At 43.6% G+C, this 26804-nt stretch overlaps 1 protein-coding gene across 1 annotated transcript; it reads left to right on the forward strand.

Annotated features, from left to right (window-relative positions):
- Positions 1-260: 260 nt before the first annotated feature.
- On the forward strand, positions 261-26525 carry LOC610994 (quinone oxidoreductase-like protein 2). The gene is made up of 9 exons (XM_038542410.1): positions 261-509; positions 2694-2790; positions 4495-4553; positions 5104-5169; positions 6042-6151; positions 7226-7307; positions 12060-12241; positions 15261-15489; positions 26331-26525. Exons 1-9 carry the CDS (start codon positions 276-278, stop codon positions 26397-26399), a joined length of 1128 nt encoding a protein of 375 aa, XP_038398338.1. The 5' UTR covers positions 261-275; the 3' UTR covers positions 26400-26525.
- The last annotated feature ends 279 nt before the right edge of the window (positions 26526-26804 follow it).

Raw genomic sequence — 26804 nt, forward strand, 5'->3', positions numbered from 1 at the left:
AGCCTGCTTCTCCCTCTGCCTCTCTCTCTCTCTCTGTTTCTCTCATGAATAAATAAATAAAATATTAAAAAAAAAAAGTCTCCTAAGTTGCTAGTAAGCTGTCAAGAGCGCTCCACCCCGGCCGGTCTGTTCCTTTGATTTGCCTTCTCTCCCCCGCAGCGGGCGCCACCGCCGGCCCCGCGCCCCGCCCCGCCCCGCGCTCCTGCACGCTCTTCCGCGGTCCCGGGGGCCGGGCCTCCTCGGGGCAGCCCTCGCGTGACTCCCCGCTCCGGACCATGGCGGCGGCGGCTTGGGGCCGGCGCCTCCCTCGGGCGTGGCTCCGCAGGTGCGGCCCCGACTGCCCCCGAGCCCCACGGGCGGCCGGGGCTCCCCCAGGGACGCGCCCCTCGCTGTGTTGCAGGAGCGCGGGCCCGGGCCGCGGCCGTCACTACCGCGCCGCACTCTGCGTGGAGCCCAAGCAGCCCCTGGCCGTCGAGGAGGTGGGCCCCCGGCCTGTCCGGCCTCACGAGGTAGGGGGGGGCCCCGGGGCTCGCGGTCACCCTGCCCGCGGCCGCCACGCACACCCCACCCGGGAGGCCGCGTCCTGCTCGGAGTTCCCGAGTGCTCGGCTAGGGGGCGCCCGGGAGCCCCGAGCGCAGCGGCCTCCTTTGCCCCCCAGGCCTCTTGCCCAAGCCCCAGAGCTGTTGCCTTAGAAACAGACAATTCTGAGTCGCACGCGACTTTGCATAAGCACTTGCAGGGTATTGGTTCAATACACATAAATGGACCCCATCCTTGGCTTCCGCTTCGGTGTCAGCATTTAATGATCTGTCCTCCCTCCTCTCCCAGACCAGTCTGGTCACGTCTGTCCCGTAATTCTGAGTATGTGCCTGGTGCCCTCCTTTGGTGTAGTGCAGGGATTTGGGGTGGGGTTATTTAGGATCGTGGCCATTTCCAGTGAAATGTGGAGGTCACTTTGGCCCTGCCGGGTAACCCCTCTGGTGACACAGTGTCACCTCGAATGGAGAATGAGAACCTCTGACAAGGCCAGGCAAGCAGTGAGCCTCCGTGTCAGGGATCCCTGGTGAGAGGGAGCCATGCAGCTTCAGTCCTGAAGTGTCACTTCGCTTGCAGGGACCCTGTTGTGAAATGGATTATTTGAGCGGGCATATGATGGCAGCCGGTCTGCTTCCTGGGATTCGTGTGCTGAAGGAGGGTCATTCTTGAATTATCCTCGAATCGAGGTGGAGCGGCTTGAGGACCTGTGTGCGCCACACATGTCAGCAACCGATGTGTCCCTGCACACGGGGTGCACAGGTTGAAGGCTGGGCTTCTTGGTTCTGGTGTTTGCCCAGGCACTGCCTCGTAGGAATTAGCTCAGGAGAGTTGGGTCCCTGTGAGTTTACTCACCATCAAATCCTCATGCTCTGGAACGGTGCCTGGCACATGGCAGACACTCAAAACATCGCTGAATGGATGCATTTTGTCCATAGAAATATCTTCTCACCAACATGGCTTCCTCTGTACTAAATTGGGAATGTAAGCAAACAAATAAATGAATGTCAGTGATTCTCTCTCTCAGCCTTCGTTTTCTCCTGTTTCTCGGCCCTGTTCTCCCTCTTCAGCCTGTGTCACAATCACCTGGGGCTCGTTAGAACAGATTGCTGAGCTTTGTCCCCGGAGTGATTCCATAGGTTGGGGTGACGCCTGAAAATCTGAATGGCTAGGGAAACTCCCAGGTGACACTGAAGCCAGTGGTCTGGGAACCAGACCTTCAGAACCACTGGCTTCCAGGGTCTAGAAAAAGTGCTGGCTACACTGTGCAAGCCTGCCTCTGCTCCGGCATGGGCATGAAACACAGAAGCTTGAGACCTACAACTGGCCTCCAGGATGGTAGCTGATCCCTAGAAAATAGCTGGTCACGTTACCCCTCTGCTTAAAACCCTTTAATGGCTTCCCACTGTTCCTATTGTGAAGATGCAGAGCCTCAGTAAAGACTACACACCACTGGATGGTGTGGTCTCTGCTCTGTAGCCCTATCTCTTTCACCTCTTTGTGCTCTAAGCTCGCTGGTTTTTCTTTTGTGCCTATCACAGGACTTTTGCACATGCCGTCATAACAAAAGGCCAGATGACCCTATTATGCACTTTCATAGCACCATGTATTTCTCTCTAACATTTTGTGTAAGAGTTGTAATTTAACACACAAAGCATCACAGTTACTTGGCTGATGTCTGACTAATCCCATCCAAGTACTAACCAGGCCTACCCATGCTTAGCTTTCGAGATTGGATGAGATCGGGTGTGTTCAGGTGGTACGGCCGTAATCTGATGTCTGTCTCTCCCATAGTCTTAGCTCCATGAAGGCAAGAACCTTGTCCATTTTGCTTCATGATTACACACTGGCACTTAATTCAGTGTTTGGCATATAACATTCAGGAAATATTTTGGTACAGTTGAATGAACTTCGTCCCACAGACACGAACTCTGCTTTGTTGCTGTTTCCTTTTTATTTTTTAATTAAGGATTGTACTTATTTATTTGAGAGAGACAGCAGAGCAGAGCTGCAGAGGGAGAGGGAGAAGCAGGTTCCCCACTCAATAGGGAACTCACCGTGGAACTTGATCCTGGCACCCTGGGATGACCACCTGAGCTGAAGCCTGAAGTAAAAGAGAAAGCACCCAGGCACTTTCTGCTCTTATGTTTCCTTTGCAGGTCAGGGTTGATGTCCATTTTTGTGGAGTTAATTTTGCTGATATTTTGGTCTGCCGTGGTCAGTATCAGGAAAAACCCCAACTTCCTTTCACACCTGGTGAGTATGAAGGGGCCAAATGACTGGTTGGGAAAGAAGCTACAGAGTTTTCAGAACCGTGTGCTTCATCACTGGTGATGCTTGCCTGCTGGCAGTGATGCTTCGGCTCTGTCAGCCTCGCCGCTAATTAGAAGCACTAGATTGTGAGCCCCTTGAGGGAAGGTTCTATGACTGTCTCGCTCCTAGTTTTATCCCCTATCTTAGCATTGTGCCTGGCTCCTAGTAGATGCTCAACACAAACTTTATTTTATTTTTTTAAAATATTTTATTTATTTATTCATGACACACACACACATACACACACACACACAGAGGCAGAGACACAGGCAGAGGGAGAAGCAAGCTCCATGCAGGGAGCCTGATGTGGGACTCGATCCCAGGTTCCCAGGATCACGCCCTGGGCTGAAGGCGGCGCTAAACCGCTGAGCCACCCGAGCTGCCTTCAACAAAAACTTTAATGATGCATAAATGAACAAATGAATTTTTACATATTGTGTTCAGCAGAATTCTGATCAGAATCCTCGGCCCTTGTCATCCCCTTTCATACCTTGTTAGTGCCTCAGTTTTGTTTTTTCACTGAAGGGTCATAAACATCTGTTTGCAGCTAAAACTCTCAGTCCTCACAAACACATTCCTAAAGAAACCGAATATCAGAAGATCAGAAAGAAGAAAAAGAGTTTATACATTTCTAGCAGTCCACTGTCTGATTTTAATTATGCCCAATCTGATTACATTTAGATCTCAAGTATGCGGACAAATGACTGCTTTTTGTTACTGGAATTTAGTTAAAGAGATATAAGTATAGCCTGTTGTGTATATAGTACATGTATATTTTATACAGACATATACTATTAAGGATACACTGATTGCAAAATAGTTGCTGTGTTTTGGCCTCAGGGTGTTTGGTTGTGTCTCAACATTTGGAACCATTTCCCTCTGTATTTGCTGACATGCTGGATGGGGGGAAATGTCATACTCAATTGAGTTATTCCTCTGGCAGCTCAAGTGGGAAATGTATGATCGTTAAATTCAGAAATTTTGGAGGTGAATAGTAAAGAGCGGACATCAGTTCATCCAAATTGAACCAAGAACTTTATGGATAAATATAGTTCATCCCCTTGAGGGCCTCATAGTCCACAAGAGGAGACACAGAAACAGATAAATGTAATATGATGAATGTTGTAATCGGGGTACTGTAAAGCGCCCAAGGCCCCAGTGAGCAGGATCAAACTTACTTGTGTATCTGTGATTCTGTTTTTGCCCATTCTTGAAATTTTCAGTTGTGTCTTGGTAAGAATGGGACTGCCATAGCTTTTCAGGTTGTGATCATTAAATCTTAAGTTCCGGGCAGCACCCATGGTCCAGCGGTTTAGCGCCGCCTTCAGCCCGGGGCATGATCCTGGAGACCCGGGATAGAGTCCCACGTCAGGCTCCCTGCATGGAGACTGCTTCTCCCTCTGCCTGTGTCTCTGTCTCTCTCTCTCTCATTCTGTGTCATGAATAAATAAATAAAATATTAAAGAAAAATAAATCTTAAGTTCCCTTTCCTGTGTTTTAGGTAGGATGTTCTTCCTTGAGCGGTAGGGGGACACTAAAACCGTCTCAGCTCTAGAAAACGGATAGAACGGCCTGTTGATCAGGCTTTTACTGTCTCTGTGGAGCTGGGCTTTCTAGATAACCTAGTGTTTAAACCATTTGTTTTAGGAATGGAGTTCTCTGGGATTGTATTGGAGACAGGCGCAGATGTCAGCACAGTGAAAGAGGTAAATGAGTTGAAATCTAAGGAATTGATGTGTGTGTAGCTATGAGACATGTGCTAACCTCATCTATAGCCAAAGGATCTCACTTCTCTTGGCCTTTGCCAACAGACACCAGAGGGGAAACCGAGATGAAGGGGGAAGAAATGAATTCTGAATTGGAGGAAGGAAGCCAGTGGAAGTTCCTGGCTTCGTAAAACCTTTTATTACTAAAGAAGGCAGTACCTTAGTCTTCAGTCACTGAGAGGATAGAAAATTCTCAAATTTCAGCCTCTTGTGAAAAAAATTCTGGGATTCTAATTTACTTCAGCTTTTTCCATACTCTGTCCTGTCCAGAATGTGCTCATAACATCTTGGCATCCCGGTGGGGGTATTGAGAAAATGGTTGAATTATTTACCAAACATTAACTCTGAATAAGTGATTACGGCAAACCTATGTCTTATGGGGTCAGAGAGAAAGATTTTCTTTCTTTTTTTTTTGATCAATTTGGGAAGAGGTCTGCTTGAAGGCAAGGCCATGCATTTGAACAAGCCCTTAATGGTATTTTCTCTTCAGGGAGATCGAGTTATTGGCGTGAGTGGCTTTAATGGTATGGCTGAAGAATGCATCATTGACCAAAAGGTATCCCTAGCTCTCAATATTGATGCTTGGAGATTTTTTTTTTTTCTCATTTCTTTTCTTTAATCTCCACCTAGCTCTCATTCCTTGTTACCCTTCTCTCCCCCTTCTTTGTATTTGTTGTCTTTGTATTTGTTCCTCAGCCAACACTTCTTTCAAATGCTAAACCCTTTTCTGTATCCGTGTGACAACCCTGCACAGAGCTTTGTTTGTGTGGAGCGGTGTGACGAAGAAGGGCATTTTGTTTTCTGAGTCCTGGAGCAACTGACTGGCTGTCCCATTGGAGTATAGGTAGTTTTGGTAGAAAAACTGGTTTGGGGCATTGAGCTGGATATAATAGGTTTCTCCCGGACGTGCAGCTTGTGAAAGAGAGAGTCCTGGGAATGGAGCCAGCCAGGGTGGTGGGCTAGGGTTGCTCAGGATGTGAATGGCGGCCCCTAGTGGTGAAGAGTACACAGTTTTTCCCACAGTTTTATTGAGGTAAAATGTCCATAGAACCATCTCTGAATGGGTTCCATTCTCTGAAACTTGATTCCTTCCTGAGCCAGATACTAGCCTTGGGATTTGTGAAGACCCATACACCCAAGTTTTGAACTCTGTCACAGCTTGCTTGGTTTTGACTTCCGGTGGCTTTTGGTTCCTGACAGGTTTGGTTCATTGGTGTATCAGTCACTCAATCAGATCGTAATATTTACTGAGCAGCTTTTTTCTTTTCTTTCCTTTTCTTTTAAAGATTTTATTTACTTATTCAGGATCACAACCTGAGCCAAAGGCAGACGCTCAACCACTGAGCCACCCAGGTGCCCCTACTGAGCGGCTTTTAGGAACAGGTTACATGTGCTTAATCTCTAAGTTGCTCTTATCTCTTTTTATAGACACTGTGGCAGATTCCAGAAGGAGTCTCCCTCCGAGAAGCCGCTACCCTGCCTGTATCCTATGGCACTGCTCTTTTGGCTCTGGAGCATCGGGCATGCACTCAGCCTGGGTAAGAGGCTGTGTAGACCAGTCAGAGCTAGATGGTATCTCTTTCTGATATCAGAAGTGCCCAGCAAGACCTTGCCCCCACCTTTCCCCTCCCTGACCTTTATTTTTTAACTTTTTTAACGATTTTATTTCTTTATTTGAGAGAGAGAAAAAATATGAACGTGGGGGGATGGGGCTTGGGAAAGGAAGAAGAGACTCCCGCTGAGCAGGGAGCCTGATACAGCACTGGATCCTGGGACCTGAGATCATAACCTGAGCTGAAGGCAGATGCTTAACCTATTGAGCCACACAGGTGCACCTCCCCTCCCTGACCTTTAGCTCTTGTTCAGCTTGGGTGAGGAAAGGCCAAAGGAAGGTAATGACCAGATGGGTCTGGTGACAGCGGGGTTATCTTTTTGTCTGAGATGGAATGGTGGACTGTGAAATTGGCCAATATGAATTTGGAGAAATACCTCTTTCAAACCTGGCCACTCTGGAGATCACCTCCTAGAAACTCTTACATGTGAGAGAGTTGGTTTATGTAAACTTGTTTCCATCTGGTTTTAGTGGAATCCTATGGTATTTGTTCTTGTGAGGCGTGACTGGGTGTGCCTACCGGTGGTATTTCAAACTCAAAGGTGCAGTGATTTCCTACTTCACCTGAAATATATGCCTTTTGCCCTTTTCAGAGAGACTCGGAATTGCTCCAGATAAGTGACTTTAGTTGAACTGTGGCCATTCCTTGATCACCACCATCAAAGATGCAGCAATGTTTAGTATGAGAATGATTTTAGGACGCAATTTCTGAAGCAGACATTGGAGTGGTAGCTCAAAAGAAGGGTTGCTCCTGGCATGATGAAGAGGTTCCCTAGAGGGATTAAGGAATATTTTTCCTAGGAAGTCTTCAACCCAACCAAATTCTCACCAATCAAGCAGTCACAGACATAAACCAGCCCTAACGTCTAGAGAATGGGTCTCCATGAAATGTTGAATGAAATGGCCTTTAAGTTCTCTTCTTGCTTTAAAGTGGTCATGAAATCATATGATTGGATGATTTTTGAAGGTTTCTGAAGTAATGCCCACCTTTCTCTGGCAGAGAAACTGTTTTAGTGACGGCAGCTGCTGGAGCCACCGGCCTTGCAGTGATTGATGTGGCAACGAATATTCTTCAGGCTAAGGTACTTGCATGGTAGGGTCTGCATTAAAAAAAAACCACAAAGCACCACACCTCCAGTTTTCAAACACAGAATATATTCATTTGTTCATTCATAAATATCATAGGTAAGGCACTGAGATATAAAGTAATCCAGAGTAGGGTCTTGCCATCTTATTTGCTTGCGGACTGGTGAGGGGACCTGGGAGTAGATCACTCATCCTTCCAGTTACTAGAACCTGGTGAGAGCTGACTTGCTTCATGGCCTCTGCAGATTCTGTTCCCTTCCCCTGTAATGCTCTTCTGAACTGTCTTCCCCTGCACTTCAAAAAAAAATTTTTTTTAAAGATTTTATTTATTTATTCTTGAAGACACAGAGAGAAGCAGACTTCCTGTGGAGAGCCTGATGCAGGACTTGATCCCAGGACCCCAGGATCACATCCTGAGCTCAAGGCTGACTCTCAGCCACTGAGCCACCCAGCAACCCCTGCTGGACTTCAAACAAACTCAGATGTCATTTCTTCAGGGAATTATTCTTTATCCTATAGGAGATGTTAATCTCTCCTCCATCCCCCTGCTCCCCCACTTCCCCAGTTGTTTGTAGGTGGTCTCCTAGCATGCTATACATCTCTCTTTCGTGGTACGAACCTCAGTGTGTGGTTTATCTTTTACCTGTGTCATGATTGGATTAATGTCTCCCCCCTACTCAACTGTAATCCCACTGAAGGCAAGGACAGTGTCTGCATGGCACATTACTGTAGTCCCAGCAGCTGGCATGGTACCTAAACCATAGTAGGCACTCAATAACTATTTCTTTTCTTTTTTTTTAAAGAGTTTTTTTTAAAGATTTATTTATTTATTTTTTTTTTTTTTAAAGATTTATTTATTCATGATACACACACACACACACACACACACAGAGAGAGAGAGAGAGAGAGAGAGGCCTCTAGAGACAGGCAGAGGGAGAAGCAGGCTCCACGCGGGGAGCCTGACGCGAGACTCGATCCCGGGACTCCAGGATTGTGCCCTGGGCCAAAGGCAGGCGCCAAACCGCTGAGCCACCCAGGGATCCTTTTTAAAAGATTTTATTTACTTATTCAGGAGAGACACAGAGAGACAGAGGCAGAGACAGAGGCAGAGGGAGAAACAGGCTCCACGCAGGGAGCCTGATGTGGGACTCGATCCTGGGACTGCAGGATCATGCCCCAAGCTGAAGGTAGATGCCCAACCGCTCAGCCACCCAGGCACCCCGGAGAAAGTTATTGAGGCATGATCAGCTTGGGTCATGATCCTGCAGTCCCGGGATCGAGTCCCGCATCAGCACTGGGTGTTATGCTATATGTTGGCAAATCGAACTCCAATAAAAAAATATACAAAAACAAAACAAAAACAAAAAACCCAAACTATTTCTTGAGTGAAAGAATAAATAAAGAAAGACCGAGGTCTCTGCAAGGGCATCATTCTGAGGTGGTAGGTGTCAGATAAGGAGGATTTCTTAGAGACAGCAGACATTTAAGCTGACTTCTGAAGGACTGGTAGCAGTTGAATGGAGGAAGGAAGGAAGGGAAGGCCATTTCAGTGGTGGGAGGGCATATTATCAGAAACATGGGATCTCACACGATGCATTCCCTGGAATTGCAAAGTAGCGTCTATGGAGCAAAGGGTATGTGGGAGAATGGTGGAAGATGACTCTAGGGAGGTGAGCAGAGACAAGATCAGGAGGTACTGAAGAATTTGAACCCTTAGTGGAAGCTATCAGGAGGTATGAAGGACTTTAAACAAGGAAGTACCATGGTCATGTTTGCATTTTGCCAAGTTCATTCTGGTAGCAGTGGGGATGCAGGATAGGGCAAAGTCAGGGGTAGTCTGGAGGCAGTAGGGCAGCCTCTTGGAGCAATCCAAGCCAGTCCAGTGGTGATGATACTTGACCCAAAGCACTGGAAGCGATGAATTGAGAGATACTAAAGTAGAAGAAAATAGAGAGTTTGATCCTAATACAGTTGAAGGAACAAGGAATTTGAAGCTAGTCTGACCTAGGTTCAGATCCCAACACTGCCTCTAGCTTAATTGCTTCGCTTTCCTCTTTGGTACAATAAACCTTTCCTCATATGGGGTCGTTGTGGGAATATTGAAATTACACGTGCAATATGCCTGTTAGAGGGCATGGCATGTTGGTAAGAATCTCTTAAAAAGGATTCCTGTTATTATTAGACATTGAGTGGGTAGGAGCAAACTAGGTTAACTTGTGGATTTGCCATTTATTGCAGTTGAGAACACAGGAGGAAATGGTGAGCTCAGTTTTGGAAGTATTAAGTGTGAGGTTTCTGTGGAACATGCAGTTGGGATATCCAGAAGGCACCGAGATACCCAGGTTTGGAGATAATTGGATTGCTCTGGAATTTCTTCAGGTGGTGTCTCTCCTGTTTTGCATTAAGTTCTTTTTGGGAAGGGCATATGAGTTCTGAAAGCAATTTTAGATACCAAGAAGCTCTCCATGGAATATTAACACATTTCATGTCAAAGCAAGGGCTTTTAGCACCTCTCAGTGGGGAGACCAAAATTAGTCTCATTGTCTAGAACTGCTGACTACCATTCCTAGGAAGATAAAATTGCACCATTTGTTTTGAATAGTGATAGTAGGTTAAGTAGAGAGAAAAATTGACTTCAATTCAGATATTAAAATTAATCCAAGCTGTATTTTCTTGAGTAGCCATAATGGTTTGTGTGTGTGTGTGTGTGTGTTTTAAGATTTTATTCATTCACTTGACAGAGAGAGAGAGCGAAAGAGAGCGAGCAGAAGCAGAGGGGAGCAGCAGGCAGAGGGAGAGGGAGAAGCAGACTTCCTGCTGAGCTGAGAGCCCGATGCAGAGCTCCATCCCAGGACCCCGGGATCATGACCCTAGCCGGAGGCAGATGCTCAACCGACTGAGCCACCCAGGCACCCCAACCATAGTGGTTTTAAGCAAAAGCAAACAACAACAAAATAATAAAAATAACTTTAAAAGTGTCATCATGCCACCCACTTGGAACAGGTTATTTTGAGAACAACCTCTATTCGCAGCGTTTCATATTGCTTTCAAAGTGCCTCCACGCCAATTATCATACCCCTGATCCTGACAAACCCCTGGGAGAGGGGTAATGTGTTTATTATCCCTATTTCACAGATAAAGAAAGTGAGGCACCAGGGGATACAATGGTTTGTGGCAGGTCTCAATGGCGCCCTTGTGAGAATCAAGATTGGTGTCAAGTCCCTGACCCTAGCCTGGTGTCTGCCCTCTGTGGTGCTGTGTGAAGCTACTTGAGGGTTCCTCTGGGGAGTACTTGAGGGTGGCTTTCAGTTTCAAATAGTTATGGGTGAGTTTGCAATCTTCTAAGGGCACTGATGGTGCTGTGTGTTTGAATGCAAGTTCTCAATGTCACCTTGGCGCCAAACTGCTCGGGCTGGTGGGTGCTATCCAGTAACAAGGCACCTCTAGGCAGTGCTTACGTGTTTGAAGCTTTTCTGGAGGCTTCCAAACCCCACACAGCCTCACAGTCTGGCCCATGGTCATCCTTGCCAGGCGTTAAGCATGGTTTTCTCCCAGGGTGATGGAATGGAAAAGCATGGGCTTTGGAGTCCTGCAGCACCACTGGGTTTGAATGGTTTTCTACCACCTACTTCCTGGCTAATCCTGAGTTAATTACTTAACCTCTAGGTCTGTGTCTCCATCTATAGAATGGGAGTAATTATACCTCCCCCATAATGTTCTATGAGGCTTAAATAGAATAAATGATTGTGTATGTGCAGCAATAAATTCAATTTATCTAACACTTTGTTTTCCAAGTGCTTTACGGACAGTATTGCATTTGCTTTTTTAAAATAAATCTTGCTTTACGGACGAGGTAACTGGAGCTTAGGGAAGCTGGTGGACAGCACAGAGGTTAAAAGTATGAAGTCTGGAGATGGACAACCTGGGGTTGGGTCCCAGTTCTGTTTCTCATTAGTTGTGTGATGTTGGGCCTCCCATTAGTTATGTGACCTTGGGCAGGTTCCTTAACTTCTTTTGCTTTAGTTTCTTCATCTCTAAAATGGGGGATGCTAATAGTGTGTGTATCATTGGGCTACTAAGACTAAGAGAGTTATTAATATATGCAAAGCATTTACAATAGTACCTGGCACATAGTAAGCTTTTTGTAAATTAGTTCCTATTAAGTAGTTTGTTGTAGGTGACACTGCTAGTTAGTAGCAGAGCCAGAATTTTAACTCAGGTCTTTCTAACTTCAAGATCTTTCCACTGAATTGTGTTTTACCCTCTGGGAAGCCTTTTGAGATCTCAAACTAGGTTGGATACCTCTCGTTTGGACTTCTGCCACCATCTGTACTTCCCCACCATCACACTGCTGTATCTTGCTATCTTGACTCATAGCAGGTACTCAATAAATGATGGTTTAATCTATTTTTGGGAAAGACTTTCTGATTATCTCCTGAACCATCTCCTAGCTAGACTCATTGGGGTTCCAGGATTCCTGGAAATGTGGATCCCATGGCCAGTGGGTGTGGAGGGCCAAGTGTGATGGTGCTGTGTGTTGGCCCTGATGTGTAGGATTGGGGCTGGTCCTAGGGCAGCAAGGTCACACTGTTTTTTTTTGTTTTGTTTTTTGTTTTTTGTTTTTTTTGTTTTTTTTGGTCACACTGGTTTTGTTGGTTATTCCCTTTGGTTGAAAGCTGGGTGGGTAGGATGAGCCTCTCTTGGTACATATATCCTGGATCACCAGAAGCTTTGTGTTCTCTATGCAGGTGATAGCTGCCGTCGGAAGTGATGAGAAGTGCCAGCTTGTGATGCAGAAGGGCGCGCAATCCGTCGTGAACTATAGTCAGGGCGGCCTGAAGGAGGCTGTGAGGAAGCTGGTGGGCAGTGTTGGGGTGAATGTGGTCATCGACACAGTGGGAGGAGATGTCTTCCTGGAGGCACTCCGCAGGTGCATGTGATGGTCTTTCCAGAGGGGGCTGGACCTGGGGCTCTGCTAAAGCCTTTTCAGACCTGTCTTCCTTCTAGTCTTACTTCTCTTCCATTTTAGCTGCTCACTTTTCTTGTAGGCATTGGCTTCAACGAGAACAGCTGAGTGGGAGGGTGAAAAGGAATAGAAGCAGAGGGAAAATCAGGAAATGCTTAAATATAGAAAAACAAGATATCCAGCTGGAAAATATCCAAAAAATGACTGCAGACTCTCTGGTTGGCAATACTGAATGCTTTAGAAATTATGCACGTGTTAAATTCAGCTATGCGGTTCCCATTAACTACTTTATATATATATATATATATAGTGTGGGTGATTCTCAGGATCATTGTTCAGATGTTAGAATGACCTGAGTGGCAGGCCCTGGTTCACTATGCACCAAAGTACAGACTCTTTCTTTCTTTCCTTTCTTTCCTTTCTTTTCTTTTCTTTTCTTTGCGGGCTTTTTTTCGGGGGTGAGGGGAGGATGGGCCGTGGGAGGGGAGTAGGGAGGGGAGGGAGGGAGGGGCTGGGAGTGTAGGGGGAGGGAGCGGAGGGGAGGGAGGGAGCGTGTGCGCGGTAGGGAGCTTAAGTCAGGAAGGAAGGTAGTATGCGTACCTGAAGGACGGAAGGTCGTTCTTAGGTTTGCTTTTGTTTTTTTGTTTTTTTTTTTTTTCCTTTTTTTTTGTCTTTTCTTGTCTTTTCTTTTCTTTTATTTTCTTTCTTCTTTCTTTTTTCTTTCTTTCTTTTCTTTTCTTTTCTTTTCTTTTCTTTTCTTTTCTTTTCTTTTCTTTCTTTCTTGTACAGACTCTTGATCTCACTGCTTTCAGAGGCAGCCAGCAGTGTAGGTATCTCCTTGATTTGTTTTATTTAAAATCATTAGAGGCATCCCTGGGTGGCGCAGCGGTTTAGCGCCTGCCTTTGGCCCAGGGCGCGATCCTGGAGACCCGGGATCGAATCCCACGTCGGGCTCCCTGCATGGAGCCTGCTTCTCCCTCTGCCTGTGTCTCTGCCTCTCTCTCTCTCTCTCTCTGTGACTATCATTAAAAAAAAAAAAATAGAATAAAATCATTAGAGTTTTAGTGGATCTGTCGTATCCACACCAATTCTCATTCTGTCTTTTTTTTTAAAGATTTTATTTATTTATTTGAGACAGAGAAAGCACAAGTGGGGGGGGGAGGCAGAGAGAGAGGTATAAGCAGATTCCATGCTGAGCGGGGAGCCCAATGTGGGGCTAGATCCCAGAACCCTGAGATCATGACCCTAGCCGACGACAGACACCCAACTGACTGAGCCCCTCTCATTCTGCTTTTAACCAGGGACTCCAGAGTGTTCTGATAATACTAGTTTCATTTCTCATGTCATCCTGGCAAGCACAATTTTGTGGTTTATCTCAGTTTAAAGTGGAAGAAACAGAAGCAGAGAGAACAGCTTTCCTACGGAAGGGACCCAGTTGGCTCTAGGGCCACTGAGCATCACTGTACTGTGCTGGGTGGTACTGTGGAATTGTGGTACTGTGCTCAGAGAAGCAAAGGAAGGAGTGTGTTGACTCAGTGGGGAGCCAGGCCAGAGAACTGCTAACTCTCATGCTTTTCTTGCCTTCTGGGTAACGGGTAATAGTGTTATCACAAAGGCTTCTTGTTTTTCTCTAAAGAAGAAAAGCAAAAGGCAAAAGCCAAACAAAGATACACATATTCTTTATCAAAGATGTTTACAAAATTATTTGATTTTTTTAAAAGATTTTATTTATTTATTTATTCATGAGAGACACAGAGAGAGAGAGAGAGTCAGAGACAGAGGCAGAGGGAGAAGCAGGCTCCATGCAGGGAGCCCGATGTGGGACTCGATCCCGGGATTCCGGGATCACACCCTGGGCCGAAGGCAGGTGCTAAACCGCTGAGCCACCCAGGAGTCCCTACAAAATTTATTTTTATAACTTCTTACTTAGTGTGAAACTGTATAGTGCTTCTCATGGTAGGTTGCAGAAAACTTGCATGAATTTTTACAGATTCTTCAAAATTCTCTAGAGCAGCACATAACTTAAGGAGTCCTAAAGTAAGTCTTTGTGTGAAGCACATAATGCTTCATGAAAGTGTCTATCTTCATTCCTGCTTCTGAAGTTCGAAATCTTTTACAGTGTTTGTAACTTGCTTATTTCATTTAGCACAATGTCCCCAAAGTTCATCCATGTCATAGCATGAGACAGGATTTCCTTCCTTTTTAAGGCTGAACAATATTCTATTGTATGTATATAACACATTCTGTTTATTCATCTATCAGTTGGTGGATGTTTGGGTTGCTTCTCCCTCTTGGCTATGGTAGATAGTGCTGCTGAGAATGCGGGAGTGCAACTATGTCTTCAAGGCCTTGTTTTCAGTCATTTTGGATCTAGACCCAGAATGGTATTGCCGGATTATATGGTAGTTCTATTTTTTTTTTTAAGATTTTATTTATTTATTTTAGAGAGAGAAAGAGAGAGGGTACACTTAGGCAAGCAGGAGGAGGAGCAGAGGGAAAGGGAACAAGAATCTGGAGCAGACTCTGCGCTGAGCAGGGAGCCTGATCCCATATGGGGCTCTGTCCCAACACCACGAGATCATGACCTGAGCTGAAACCAAGAGTCGGATACTTAATCTATTGAGCCACCCAGGTGCCCCCTGGTAGCTCTCTTTAATTTTCTTTCTTTTTTTTTTTTAAAAAAAGATTTTATTTATTTATTCAGAGAGAGAGAGAGAGAGACAGGCAGAGGGAGAAGCAGGCTCCCTGCAGGAAACCCGACGTGGGACTCGATCCTGTGGCCCCAGGATCAGGCCCTGGACTGAAGGCGGCGCTAAACTGCTGAGCCACCCGGGCTGCCCTCTCTTTAATTTTCTGAGGAACCTCCATATTAACACTTGGTATTTTCTGTTGTTGTTGTTTTTATGGTAGCCATTCTGATCAGTGTGACTATACATTGCTAATTTTTAAAATAATTTCTATTCCTTGTCCTTTCTTGCCCCAGCATGGCGTGGGAGGGCAGGATCGTGGTGGTGGGTTTTGCTGGAGGAACCATTGCTTCTGTGCCCGCCAACCTTCTGCTCCTGAAGAATGTCTCAGCCATGGGGCTGTACTGGAGCCGATACAAAGAGCAGAACTTTCCCATCTTCTCCAGAACCCTGTCCTCGGCTCTTCAGTACTGCCAGCAAGGGCGCATTCAGCCACACATCGGAGCAGTTTTTAAGCTGGAGAAGGTGAGATACTCTGAAGGGATATGATGTGGCTAACGCCAGGACATCTCTGGTGTCAAGCTACTGGATAGTTTCTTTCTGGATTCCATAAATCCTCCTTTTATGGATTGAAAAGGTACAAACACGGTGCAGAATTATGGGGTCTCACAGGCTGCAGGGTGACAGGATTTCTCCTTGTCTTCAGGGTTGTGTGGCTGTTGCCTCAGGCCTCATGAGCCACCTGGGAAACTGAATTTGCACCGGCCATAAAGGAGCTAGATTTCAAGGGCTCTACCTCCGTCATTGGTTTCTTAAACAGAAGGACGTGATGGAACTTTAGAAAATAATTTACCCGTGTTTGTATGAACTCTGAACTCCATAACATACAAGTCTTAGAAGGAAGCATTTAACTTGACCTTTGATTTTAGAAAACAGATGCTTTAAAGTACAGCCAGATGATCTAAGCTGAGGTTCTGTGAACAAAACACTAAATCATGCCCTGCATCATAGGACTGTAATTCATCCATTAGTCACCGTAGTTAATTTTGTTGGCTATGCACTCCCTTTCTTCATTCCCCTTCAGCCCCATTAATGTGGCTTAAACTTCCTCCAAAGTGTAATTGCATATGCAATATAGTTGTAAATGTGAATCTGTTAGGCATTCACTGTGAAGTCCTTTTTTTTCTTTTTGGTTTCATTTGTTTAATGCTCAAAAAACTGTTTTGGTAACTCCAGTCAGCTATCCTTGGGCGCGATGTTTTATTCATATGCAGATTAGTGGGGCCTGGAGCTGAGCTGTCAGTGCCAGACTTCCTTGCTCACCATGGCTTCCATTTTTATGTTTTTCTCCAGGATGGGGCATATTCTCAAACCTGGTTTACTTTCTTCCTCCTCCTCCTCCTCCTCTTCTTCTTCTTCTTTTTTTTTTTTTTTAAGATTTTATTTATTTATTCATGAGAGACACACAGAGAGAGGCAAGACACAGGCAGAAGGAGAAGCAGGCTTCCTGCGGAAAGCCCAGTGTAGGACTCGATCCTAGGACCCTGGGATCATACCCTGAGCCAAAGGCAGACGCTCCACCACTGAGCCGCCCAGGCGCCCCTGGATTATTGTTCTAATCACTCACGTTGAAGTTCTCTCTTCTCTTAAACATGAATTAGCTATTTAATTACTGACTCCCTGTCAGCTTCTGTTTGCCCTGCTCCTTTCCATCGACTGCTCGGAATGTAGGGTTTTTCTGGTCCTTCCCAGCCTGCTGACCTTCCTGCTGTCACTGGGTCCTCTGAAACCATTCTCCCTAACGATTTCATCTCATTCACATACCCTCTGTTGACCATTTCTTCTCTCTCTCTCTCTCTCTTTTTCCAGTTTGTAAACTACTTAGAGGAAGGTAGTAGAAGTGACAGCTCCTATACATTTAGGTGCATACTGAGGGTTAGGCACTCTGACATCTATTTTCTTATTTCATCTTCATAATGCTCCCTTGAGGTATGAACCATTTTTATCATGTTTTATAGAGGAAGAAATCAAGACTCGTAGAGGCTAAGAAACCTGCTTGGTATTATGTAGTAAGTGACAGACCTGGAATCCAGGCCAGGTGGGTTCGACACCAGATTGGGCGCCTTATGGCTATATCGGACTCTTCTCAAACAAGCCAGGAAGTTGCTTCTTACAAACCTTATTCTAGAGTATAAAGTTTGTCCATCTATCAGAGAATTGTCTATATGAAAGAGCTATCTTACAGTTAAAACAACCAAAAACCTTGAACTTTCCAAGCACTACCAGAATTTATATATTTTGTTCTTTTACACTAAAGATGACTAAGGGCACCTGGGTGGCTCAGTCGGTTAAATGTCTGCCTTCAGCTTAGATCATAATCTCAGGGTTCTGGAATCAAGCCCCAGGTTGGGCTCTCTGATCAGTGGGGAGCCTGCTTCTCTCTCTGCCCATTCTCCCAGTTGGCTCTCTCTCTCTCTCTCTCTCTCTCAAGTAAGTAAAATCTTTAAAAAAATAAAATGAAGATGATTAAATGAATGTAAATAGTTAATTTCACTTAACCTGGGTAATATTTTTCATGTAAATCAGTTAACGTATTAGAAAAAACTATCAGAACCTGCCTAGACTCAGAAAATGACCACTGTATATATGTAAACAAGTATAGACGTATAATGACCAGAGATACCAGTGCTTCCTAGCTTGATTTTCTCCTGAATCTATGGGCTTATAGATTTGACCTTGATAGTTGATATTATCAGTAGTATAGTATGACTACATACTTTGTACCATAACCTACCTAATAGACATGAGGTATGAACTTCCATAGCACTCAGTGCTTTTTCTTTGCCTACTTGTCATTGTTCAATGCTTGTCATTCCCGTAGACCATAAACTCCATGTGGGCAGGGGCCATGCATCTCCTTGTCTCCAGATGCTGGCAGGTACTCATGTATCTGTTGAATGACTGATTAAGAATAGGGGGCTATCAGGTCAGACCACTTGAGTTCAGATCCTGGCCCTAACACTTGACTGGCTATGGGCAAATTGCTCACATCTATGTGCCTTAGTTTTCTCATCTGTAATGGGGGCAGTGATACACTCTGTCTACTGAGGTCTTTGTGAAGATCAAATAAGATAACTCATATAAAAGTACATAGCAAACAATATATTGTTTAAAGCAAAACACCTGGCCATGATAAAATACAGAGTTGAGCTTTTTCAGTTCGCATGAAATGTAACACATTTACGTTAACATTTCATGGGCAGGATTAGAGAGACAGTCTTTAGATTTTGAATTTTAACTAGAATTTATTGTTTCCTGAAGTGTTGCATCTGTGCCATGATGGGTAGGCCAGGAATGAGCCCCGTGATCTGTCCAAGGAGATGGCCTTATTCAGATGTGCCAAGTCTGCTTTCTGTAGGGAGATGCTCACACACGTCTCAACTAGACAAACTACTTACTCTTCAGAGATCTGAACTTGTTTATCATGTAAAGGTCAGGTGAGGTCACTATGTGAATAGATATGATAGATAGAAATTGTTTACTTAAGTTTCGTGAGTGTATCTGTGGAATATTCTTTTTTTTTTTTAAGACTTTATTTATTTATTCATGAGAGAGGCAGAGACACAGGCAGAGAGAGAAGCAGGCTCCCTGCGGGGAGACCAATGCAGGACTCAATCCCAGGACCCTGGGATCACACCCTGAGCTGAAGGCAGACATTCAACCACCGAGTCACCCAGGCATCCCATTCTGTGGAATATTCTTAAAAAGTAAGTTACTCTTTAAGTTTAGGTAATGTATTAATTTGAATCCACTATTCCATACCTATTTTCTGGGGTCCTCCATACTTGCCAGTGACACCTGCCCCACGCCTTGGCCACTTGTCACACTTTTCTACAGATGGCTCACACCACTTATCCCTGCTGTCATATAGCCAGACCCTTTCCCTAAGACTCATCTCCTAACACTTGGTGGTTGCATGCTTTCTCTGGCAGGAGGTCCGATCCTAGGCAGGGCCTCCACTGTGCCTTTCAGCGGGTGGGAGCTGCTGCAGACCTGGTGCACAGTTCTGATCTTAAGGAAGCACTGGCTTCCCCAGAAATTGGATATGGAGGTCTGGGTAATGCAACTGGGAAGTTGTAGATAGAGTTTACTGCATGGGACAGGATTTGACAAATGAAAGACAGGAGACAAATTGCTGCCTTTGTTTCTTCTAATAGAGTATGTTGACACGCAGTGGGTTCTATATGGCCTCTCTGGAGAGGTCCTCTAGCTGTATGTCCCCCCGGAGCTGTGACCAGTTCAGGATCAGTAACACACACCTCCTTCCTTGATTCACTTCACCTTCTCCCTCACCCTTGTCTCCCTGGGATTCCAGTGAAGCATTAGGGCATAGATTTTTTTTTTTTTTCTAAAGATTTATTTATTTGAGAGAGCGAGCAGGGAGAGGGCCAGAGGGAGACAGAGAATCCCAAGGAGACTCCCCACTGAGCGCAGAGCCTGACCTGGGCTCCATCCCACAACCCTGAGATCATGACCTGAGCCAAAATCAAGAGTGGGACTTAACCTACTGAGCCTAACCAAGTGCCCCTAGGGCATACATTTTGACTAAGCTCTATTTTCTTTTCTTTCTTTCTTTTTTTTTAAGATTTTATTTATTTATTTGACAGAGAGAGCACAAGTAGGGGGAGTGGCAGACAGAGGCAGAGGGAGAAGCAGACTCCCTGCTGAGCAGGGAGCTCCACTTGAGACTTGATCCCAGGACTCCAAGATTGTGACCTGAGCCAAAGGCAGATGCTTAACTGACTGAGCCACCCAGGTGTCCCAGGCTCTATTTTATTTATTTATATTTTTAAAAAAGATTTTACTTATTTATTCATGAGAGAGAGAGAGAGAGAGAGGCAGAGACACAGGCAGAGGGAGAAACAGGCTCCATGCAGGGAGCCTGATGTGGGACTTGATCCTGGGACTCCGGGGTCACTCCCGGGGCCGAAGGAAGGTGCTCAACCGCTGAGCCACCCAGGCATCCCTACATTTAACTTTTAATAAACTACCAACTGCATATCAGAGAGGTGGTATTACTTTGCATTTCCACCAACAATATTAGAGTCTAGTTGTTGGGCATCTGTCAGAACTTCATACTGACAGATTCTTTTCCTTAATTTTTGCCATTCCAATAGGTATCTAGGGGTATCTGATTGTGGGTTTAATTTGCATTTCTCTATTGAATAATGATCTTGAGCATCTTTTCATATGCTTATTTGTCATCTGTATCTCTTTTTTGGTAAACTGCCTTGACTGACTTTTAAAAGAAGATTCAGATCAACTGGTATTCAAGCAGTGACGTGATGAATATAATTCAACTGTGACTGTGTATCACTAACAAAACATTTTTACCTTTTAAAAACAATCCCACTCAGTCCCAGGTATATTCATTCATTCATGAGTTTGTTTTATTTATCAACATTCACTGGGTACATTCTGGATGCCAGTCAATAAAAACTAAGACTTAAGGAATTCCTTTGTTTTGTCGGGAAGCTCTCAGGACAGGGTTATGATAGGGGGAAGAACTGGTTTCTAAGGAGGCGTGAATCAGCACGATATATTTAGGGAGCCATAGCTTACTCTGATTATTCCTGCTTGATAAGGTAATTAAAAATTCCAGCAGCGGCACCTAAAACAAAAGCAATATCCTTACCCGTCCTCATATTCTGGGTTGCATATCTCCAGAGACAAATTTAATTATAGCTTCACCCACTGCGAGGGAGGGTTCTGGAAACCAGTCTCTGGATGCCTCTGGGGAGCAGTATGGAGCAGCTTCTCTCTCCGTGGCACAGCCTGTAGAAAACAGGAGCAAAATGTCCCCAGGCATCTGAATTAGCTTTCAAAAGACTCTGGTCTAATGCCCTGCACTTTCCTTCTCAGTTTCTCACTCAGAGCCTTATCACACTTATTAAACATCCAGTCCTTAGGGCCACTGGTTGTTTTCCCAGCCCAGATACAAACCACAAGGTAGAAAGGGGACAGAGTTGGGTTATTTTTAGAAGCATCTACAGTCACAGTGGAAGTGGCAAATGGACATAGAAATAACAGAACAAAAAAAAAAAAAAAAAAAAGAAAAAGAAAAAAAAATAACAGAACACCTGAAAAGCAGGAGGGAGAATCACGGATGTTCAAAATTATGAGATTCCCAAATCATGGAACAAAAAGTTTATGCTTCCCACCAATATTACCCTCCAAAGAAGTTAGGTAAATGTGTGCTACATTTTTATAAATATTTACATGCAAAATGTTTAAAAAGTAAGCTCTACCATTTAAAGGGACAACTTTTTTTATGTGAAGATTTATATCTAGGAGATTCCTTATTTCTCTAGGATGCCGGGTAAAAGAAGTGTCACTATCTTGAATCATGGTTGCTTTCCAAGTGTTTTCTGTCTTTGGGCTGTGACAGATCTCTGGGAACAAGTGGCTTCTACCTGACAGGGAAAGATGCGGCTGTGAGTCACCTGGAGCTGTGCTTCTGAGTGATTGTGATCGACAGGGCAGGGACGCGTGTTTCAAACCATGTGTCTCAGACCTCTTTCACCTCCTTGGAGTGTGTCTAATTTACATGGATTGGAAAGGTCTCTGTAAGGTACAAAGACCCGCAAGATAGATGTTTTTGAAACCAGAGATTTCATGCTGCAGAGAATTGATTTCTTTGATTGACTGATTGGTTTCTCTGTTTATTTTTATTTGGTTACCTTTTTCTATGCTTTTCTGGGGAAGGATTTCAAGTGGGGAGGGTTGGTTATTCATATTCCTCATTTCAAAGCACATTTGCATTGCTGGACCTTTGTTTTTACGCGTGTGTATTTCTGGAGGTCTGTATTGACTTCTTCCCTTTATCCTCACTGCCCACTAGCACCCTCTGCACTTCTTCCTCCCCTCCAACTTGTTCTCTATGATGTGTTTGGTAAATACCCTTGGATTTATATTTCCTTGTAAAACATAATGTTTTTGTGTGCTAATTGATTTTCAAGCTACACAAATGATTTAACAGCATAGGGTTGTGCTGTAGGCCTTATTCTGTTTCTTCATTTCTCACTCAGTGCTGTCTTTTTAAGATCCACCTGTGCTGCTGGTGCTGTATCCAGTTCATTGCGTCTCACTGCTGCATTGGAGACTGGGGTGTGCACCTGCCGTAGTTTACAGATCTGCTTCCTAGTGATGTACTCTGGGGTTGACCTGATTCCCTGCCGCCATAATCAGCACTCTAATTCACAGGCTCACAGTCAGGACTTGTGCAAAGTTGCTTTGGGAGTATTTTCCCAGGAGTAGGGTTGTTGGGTCACAGGATGTATGCATACTTAATTTGACAGCAAACTGCTCTCCAGGCTGACTTGACCAGTTTATGCCTGTGCCAGCAGTGCACGTGGATTCTTTTTTTGCCACCCTGTTGCTATGTAGCATTGTCCTACTTTCTAATTTTTTCCAAACTAATAGGCATAAAGTGGCATCTTGTGATTTTAATTCGCATTTCCCTGATTTCTAATCAATGTAAGATTTGGTAAACATTCAGGTTTAGCAACTTAAGCCCTTCATGCAGTTTTCTACAGGGCTTCCTGTCCCTTTCTAGTTTGCAGAAGTTCCTTTATAATCTGTAATTCTCAAATTTTACTGGGCATGTGAATCACCTGGGGATCATGTTAAGATGCAGATTATGATTCGGTAAAGGTGGGTGGGGACTCCAGATTGTGCATTTCTTTTTTTTTTTTTTTTTTTTTAATTTTAATTTTTTTTTTTATGATAGTCACAGAGAGAGAGAGAGAGAGGCAGAGACACAGAGGGAGAAGCAGGCTCCATGCACCGGGAGCCCGACATGGGATTCAATCCCGGGTCTCCAGGATCGCGCCCTGGGCCAAAGGCAGGCGCCAAACCGCTGCACCACCCAGGGATCCCCTTAATCTCTATTTTAAATATTGCTTTATTTTAGAGAGGGAGAGAGTGAGTGCATGAGTGGAGGGAGGGATAGAGGGAGAGAGAATCATAAGCAGGCTCCCTGCTGAGCATGGAGCCCAACGCAGGGCTTGATCCCAGGACCCTGAGATCATGACCTGAGCTGAAACCAAGAGTCTGCCTAACAGACTGAGCCACCCAGGCACCCCTCTCTACTAACTTTATACTTTTATTTCACACTTAAGGATTTAATCCATCTGAATTCACCTCTGTATTGGATATAAATCAGGTAATCAAGTTTTATTTTTCTCCTTGTAGTGAGCAAGTTTTCCTGGACCAGTAGTTCATTGTTTCTCCATTGATTCATGTGGTGCTACCTCCATCTTATTTCAGGTTCCCAGATACACTCTGCTTTCTTTTCTATTTCCTTGGTTCAGATTTCTGTTCCTATAATAGTATCATACTGTTTTTATCTTTGTAGCTTTGAAGTATATTTTAATATCTGGAAGGGTCACTCTTCTACCACAGTTGTTTTTTAAATTTGATTTAGCTCTTTGGGAATCTTTATCCTTTTAGATAAATTTTGGAATAGATTTATTTAGTTCCTAAAAAATATCTGGCTGAAATTTAGAATGGAATTGCATTGACTTTATAGATTAATTTGGGGAGGATATTGATATTTTTGCAATGTTAGGTTGTTTCATTTGTGAGCAGGGATATATTGATATTTATCTTTTCAAGTTTTTAAATCTTAAAGTTTTTCTCCATAAAGTCTTGTGGATCATTCTTAGTTATGTTAATTATAAGTACTTTACTGTTTATGTTGCCTTGGAGAGTACTATTTTATTTCTGTTATATTTCCTGGTTGATTATATTCGATACAGAGAAATGTCAGTAATTTTTGTTAGTTGATCTCATCCCTCACAATCTTGCTGACTTTTCTTATTTGCTTGTCTGTGCTTTGACTAGTTTTTCTACGTAGATTATTATGTTGTATGCAAATAATGACACTTCTATTTTCCTCCATTCTTTTCTTTTTCCAATTTTATTTTTTTGCATTTATTACTTATTAAGAATCTGGAGATTTGGGGCACTTGGTTGGCTCAGTGGTTGAGCATCTGCCTTTGGCTAAGGGTGTGATCTTGGGGTCCTGGGATCAAGTCCCACATGGGGCTCCTCATAGGGAGCCTGCTTCTCCCTCTGCTTATGGCTCTGCCTCTCTCTCTGTGTCTCTCATGAATAAATAAAATCTTAAAAAAAAAGAATCAAGAGACTTTACTTTTTCAGCAGTTTTAGGTTTACAGAAAAATTCAACAGGAAGTAAAGAGCATTCTCATGTATTTCTTCTCCTACCACCCAGTTTCCACTAGTGTTAACATCTTGCACTGGTGTGGTACATTTGCTATAATTGACAAACCAATAGTGATACATAATTATTAACTCTAAGTCCACAGTTTACATTAGGGTTTCCTCTTTGTACTGTATAGTGGTATAGGTTTTACCAAAACAAATGTATGTCATGTATCCATCATTACAGTATCATACGGAATAGCTTCAGTGCTCTAAAGGATCCCTTGGGCACCACGTTTTCACCCCTGCTCTCTACCCTGACCCTTGAAGGCCCCTGATCTTACCGTCTCTATAGCTTTGGCTTTTCCAGAATGTCATATGGTAGGAATCATATAGTATGTATCCTTTTCCGACCGGCTTCTTTTACTTAACAGTATGCACTTAAGGTTCTCCCATGTTTTTTCGTGGCTTGATAGCTCATTTCTTCTTATCATGGAATAATATCCCATTGCCTGGATGTACCATAGTTTGTTTACTCATTCTCATTCATCTCAGTTGCTCCCGAGCTTTGACAATCTTGAATAAAGGTGCTGTAAACATTTGTGTCCAGGTTTTTGTGTGGACATAAGTTTTCAATCTATTACCTAGGAATGTGATTGCTGGATCCCATGGTAAGATTATGTTTAGCCTTGTAAGAAGCTACCAACCGGTCCTTCAGAGTGGTTGTACCATGTTGTATTCCCACCAGCAATGAATGAAAAGTTCCTATTGTTCCACATCCTTGCCAGCATCTTGTGCTGTCAGTGCTCTGGATTTTAGCTCTTCTGATAGGTGTGTGGTGGTATCTTGTTCTACTGTGCATTGCTCTAATGACCTACGATATTTAACATCTTTTCATGTGCTTTTTACCATCTGTCTTTAATTGATGAGTTGTCTGTTCAGATTTTTTGCTGCTTTTTAATTGTTTTGTTGTTGTTGTTGTTGTTGAGGGTTTTTTTTTAATATTTTATTTTGAAGTCATTCCCACACCCAACGTGGGGCTCGAACTTACAACTCTGAGATCAAGAGCTGCACATTCATTGACTGAACCAGCTAGGGAACCCATCTTATTGTTGAGTTTGAAGAATTCTTTGTATATTTTAGATACAAGTTCTTGATTAGACAAGCATTTTACAAAGATTTTTTCTCCCAGGCTGTAGCTGGTCTTCTCATTTTCCCAAGTGTGTTTCGCAGACAGAAGTTTGTAATTTTATGATGTCCAACTTAAACAATTTTTCTTTTATGGTTCATGCTTTGGTGCTCAGTGTCAGATCCAAGGTGCCTTGGACTTTTTTCCCCTGGAAGTTTTATAGATTTGCCTTTTACATTTAGGTGTAGGATTAATTTTAAGTTAACTTTTGTGAAAGATGTATAGTGTCTTGATTCTTCTTCTTCTTCTTCTTCTCCTTCTCCTTCTCCTTCTCCTTCTCCTTCTTTTTACATATGGAGGTCCGGTAGTTCTAGCAACATTTCTTGAGAAGGCTTTCTTTTCTCCACTGAATTCCCTTTGCTCTTTTGTTAAGGATCAGTTGCCTATATTTGTGTGGGTCTATTTTTGGACTCTAATCTGTTCCATTGATCTGTTTATCTATTCTTTTGCCAGTATCACACTGTCTTGATTACTGCGGCTGTTTCTTAATTTATGTTTTATAACATTATTCTTCTAAAAAATAGGATTTGAGATAGATTGCAACTTCAGTTACATTGGAAACAGGACAATTTTAATAAAAAGATAAAAGTTGTAAAATATTAAACTATTGATTTTTCTGGCAGTGGCTGCATTCTTTCAAAAACTAGAAGACAAAGAAATATTGCAAAAGATTATGGACAGGCCTTGGAGGCTTTTTACCTGCTGCCATTTATCTGACATCATTGAAAATTATACTTTAGACCGAAAAATTCTGAGGTTGGGTTATTCGTAAATATTATTGTTTTCCTTTGAGTTTGTGGTGATTAATTATTTAGTTAGTATTGCATAGTTAGCTGTATATAGTTCATTGGAGACACATCTTAATATTTAACTATTTTAAGATTCAGACTACCAATAAATGTTTATTGCAATATGCGAGTGTGACCACTTTTTTTTTTTTTTAATTTTTTAGGTCAATGATGCCTTCCTTCATGTGATACAGCGCAAATCCACGGGCAAGGTGCTTATCTCTCTTAAATGAATCCTCGCCTCAGCAGCAAACTCAGCATGTCCAAATCCAAATTTATCATCTTTCCAAAAAACCTCATTTCCCTCCTGTGTTTCTAAAGGTGTTAACCACTTTCCTTATTAATCCAGGTTCAAAGTCTTTTAGAGTCACCTTTGATTCTGTTTTCTTATTCCTTGTAATTAGTGTGACATATCCTTTATTGTCCTAACTTGGATGTCTGAATGTGAAAGGATGCTATTTGTAATTAAACCAGGGAAGCCAGGGTCCCAGGCAAAGCAGGCTGTATGGTCATCCGGTTCATAATGCATCAATGGCCAGGTTCTGTCATCCCAACCTCTAAGAGAATCTCTCACATCCATATCCTCTTTCCCATTCTGCCTAATTATGTCTCATTTGCTAATTCCAGTAGCTTCCTAA

This window comes from Canis lupus, chromosome 7, assembly GCF_011100685.1.
Source record: "Canis lupus familiaris isolate Mischka breed German Shepherd chromosome 7, alternate assembly UU_Cfam_GSD_1.0, whole genome shotgun sequence".
Classification (NCBI taxonomy): Eukaryota; Metazoa; Chordata; class Mammalia; order Carnivora; family Canidae; genus Canis; species Canis lupus.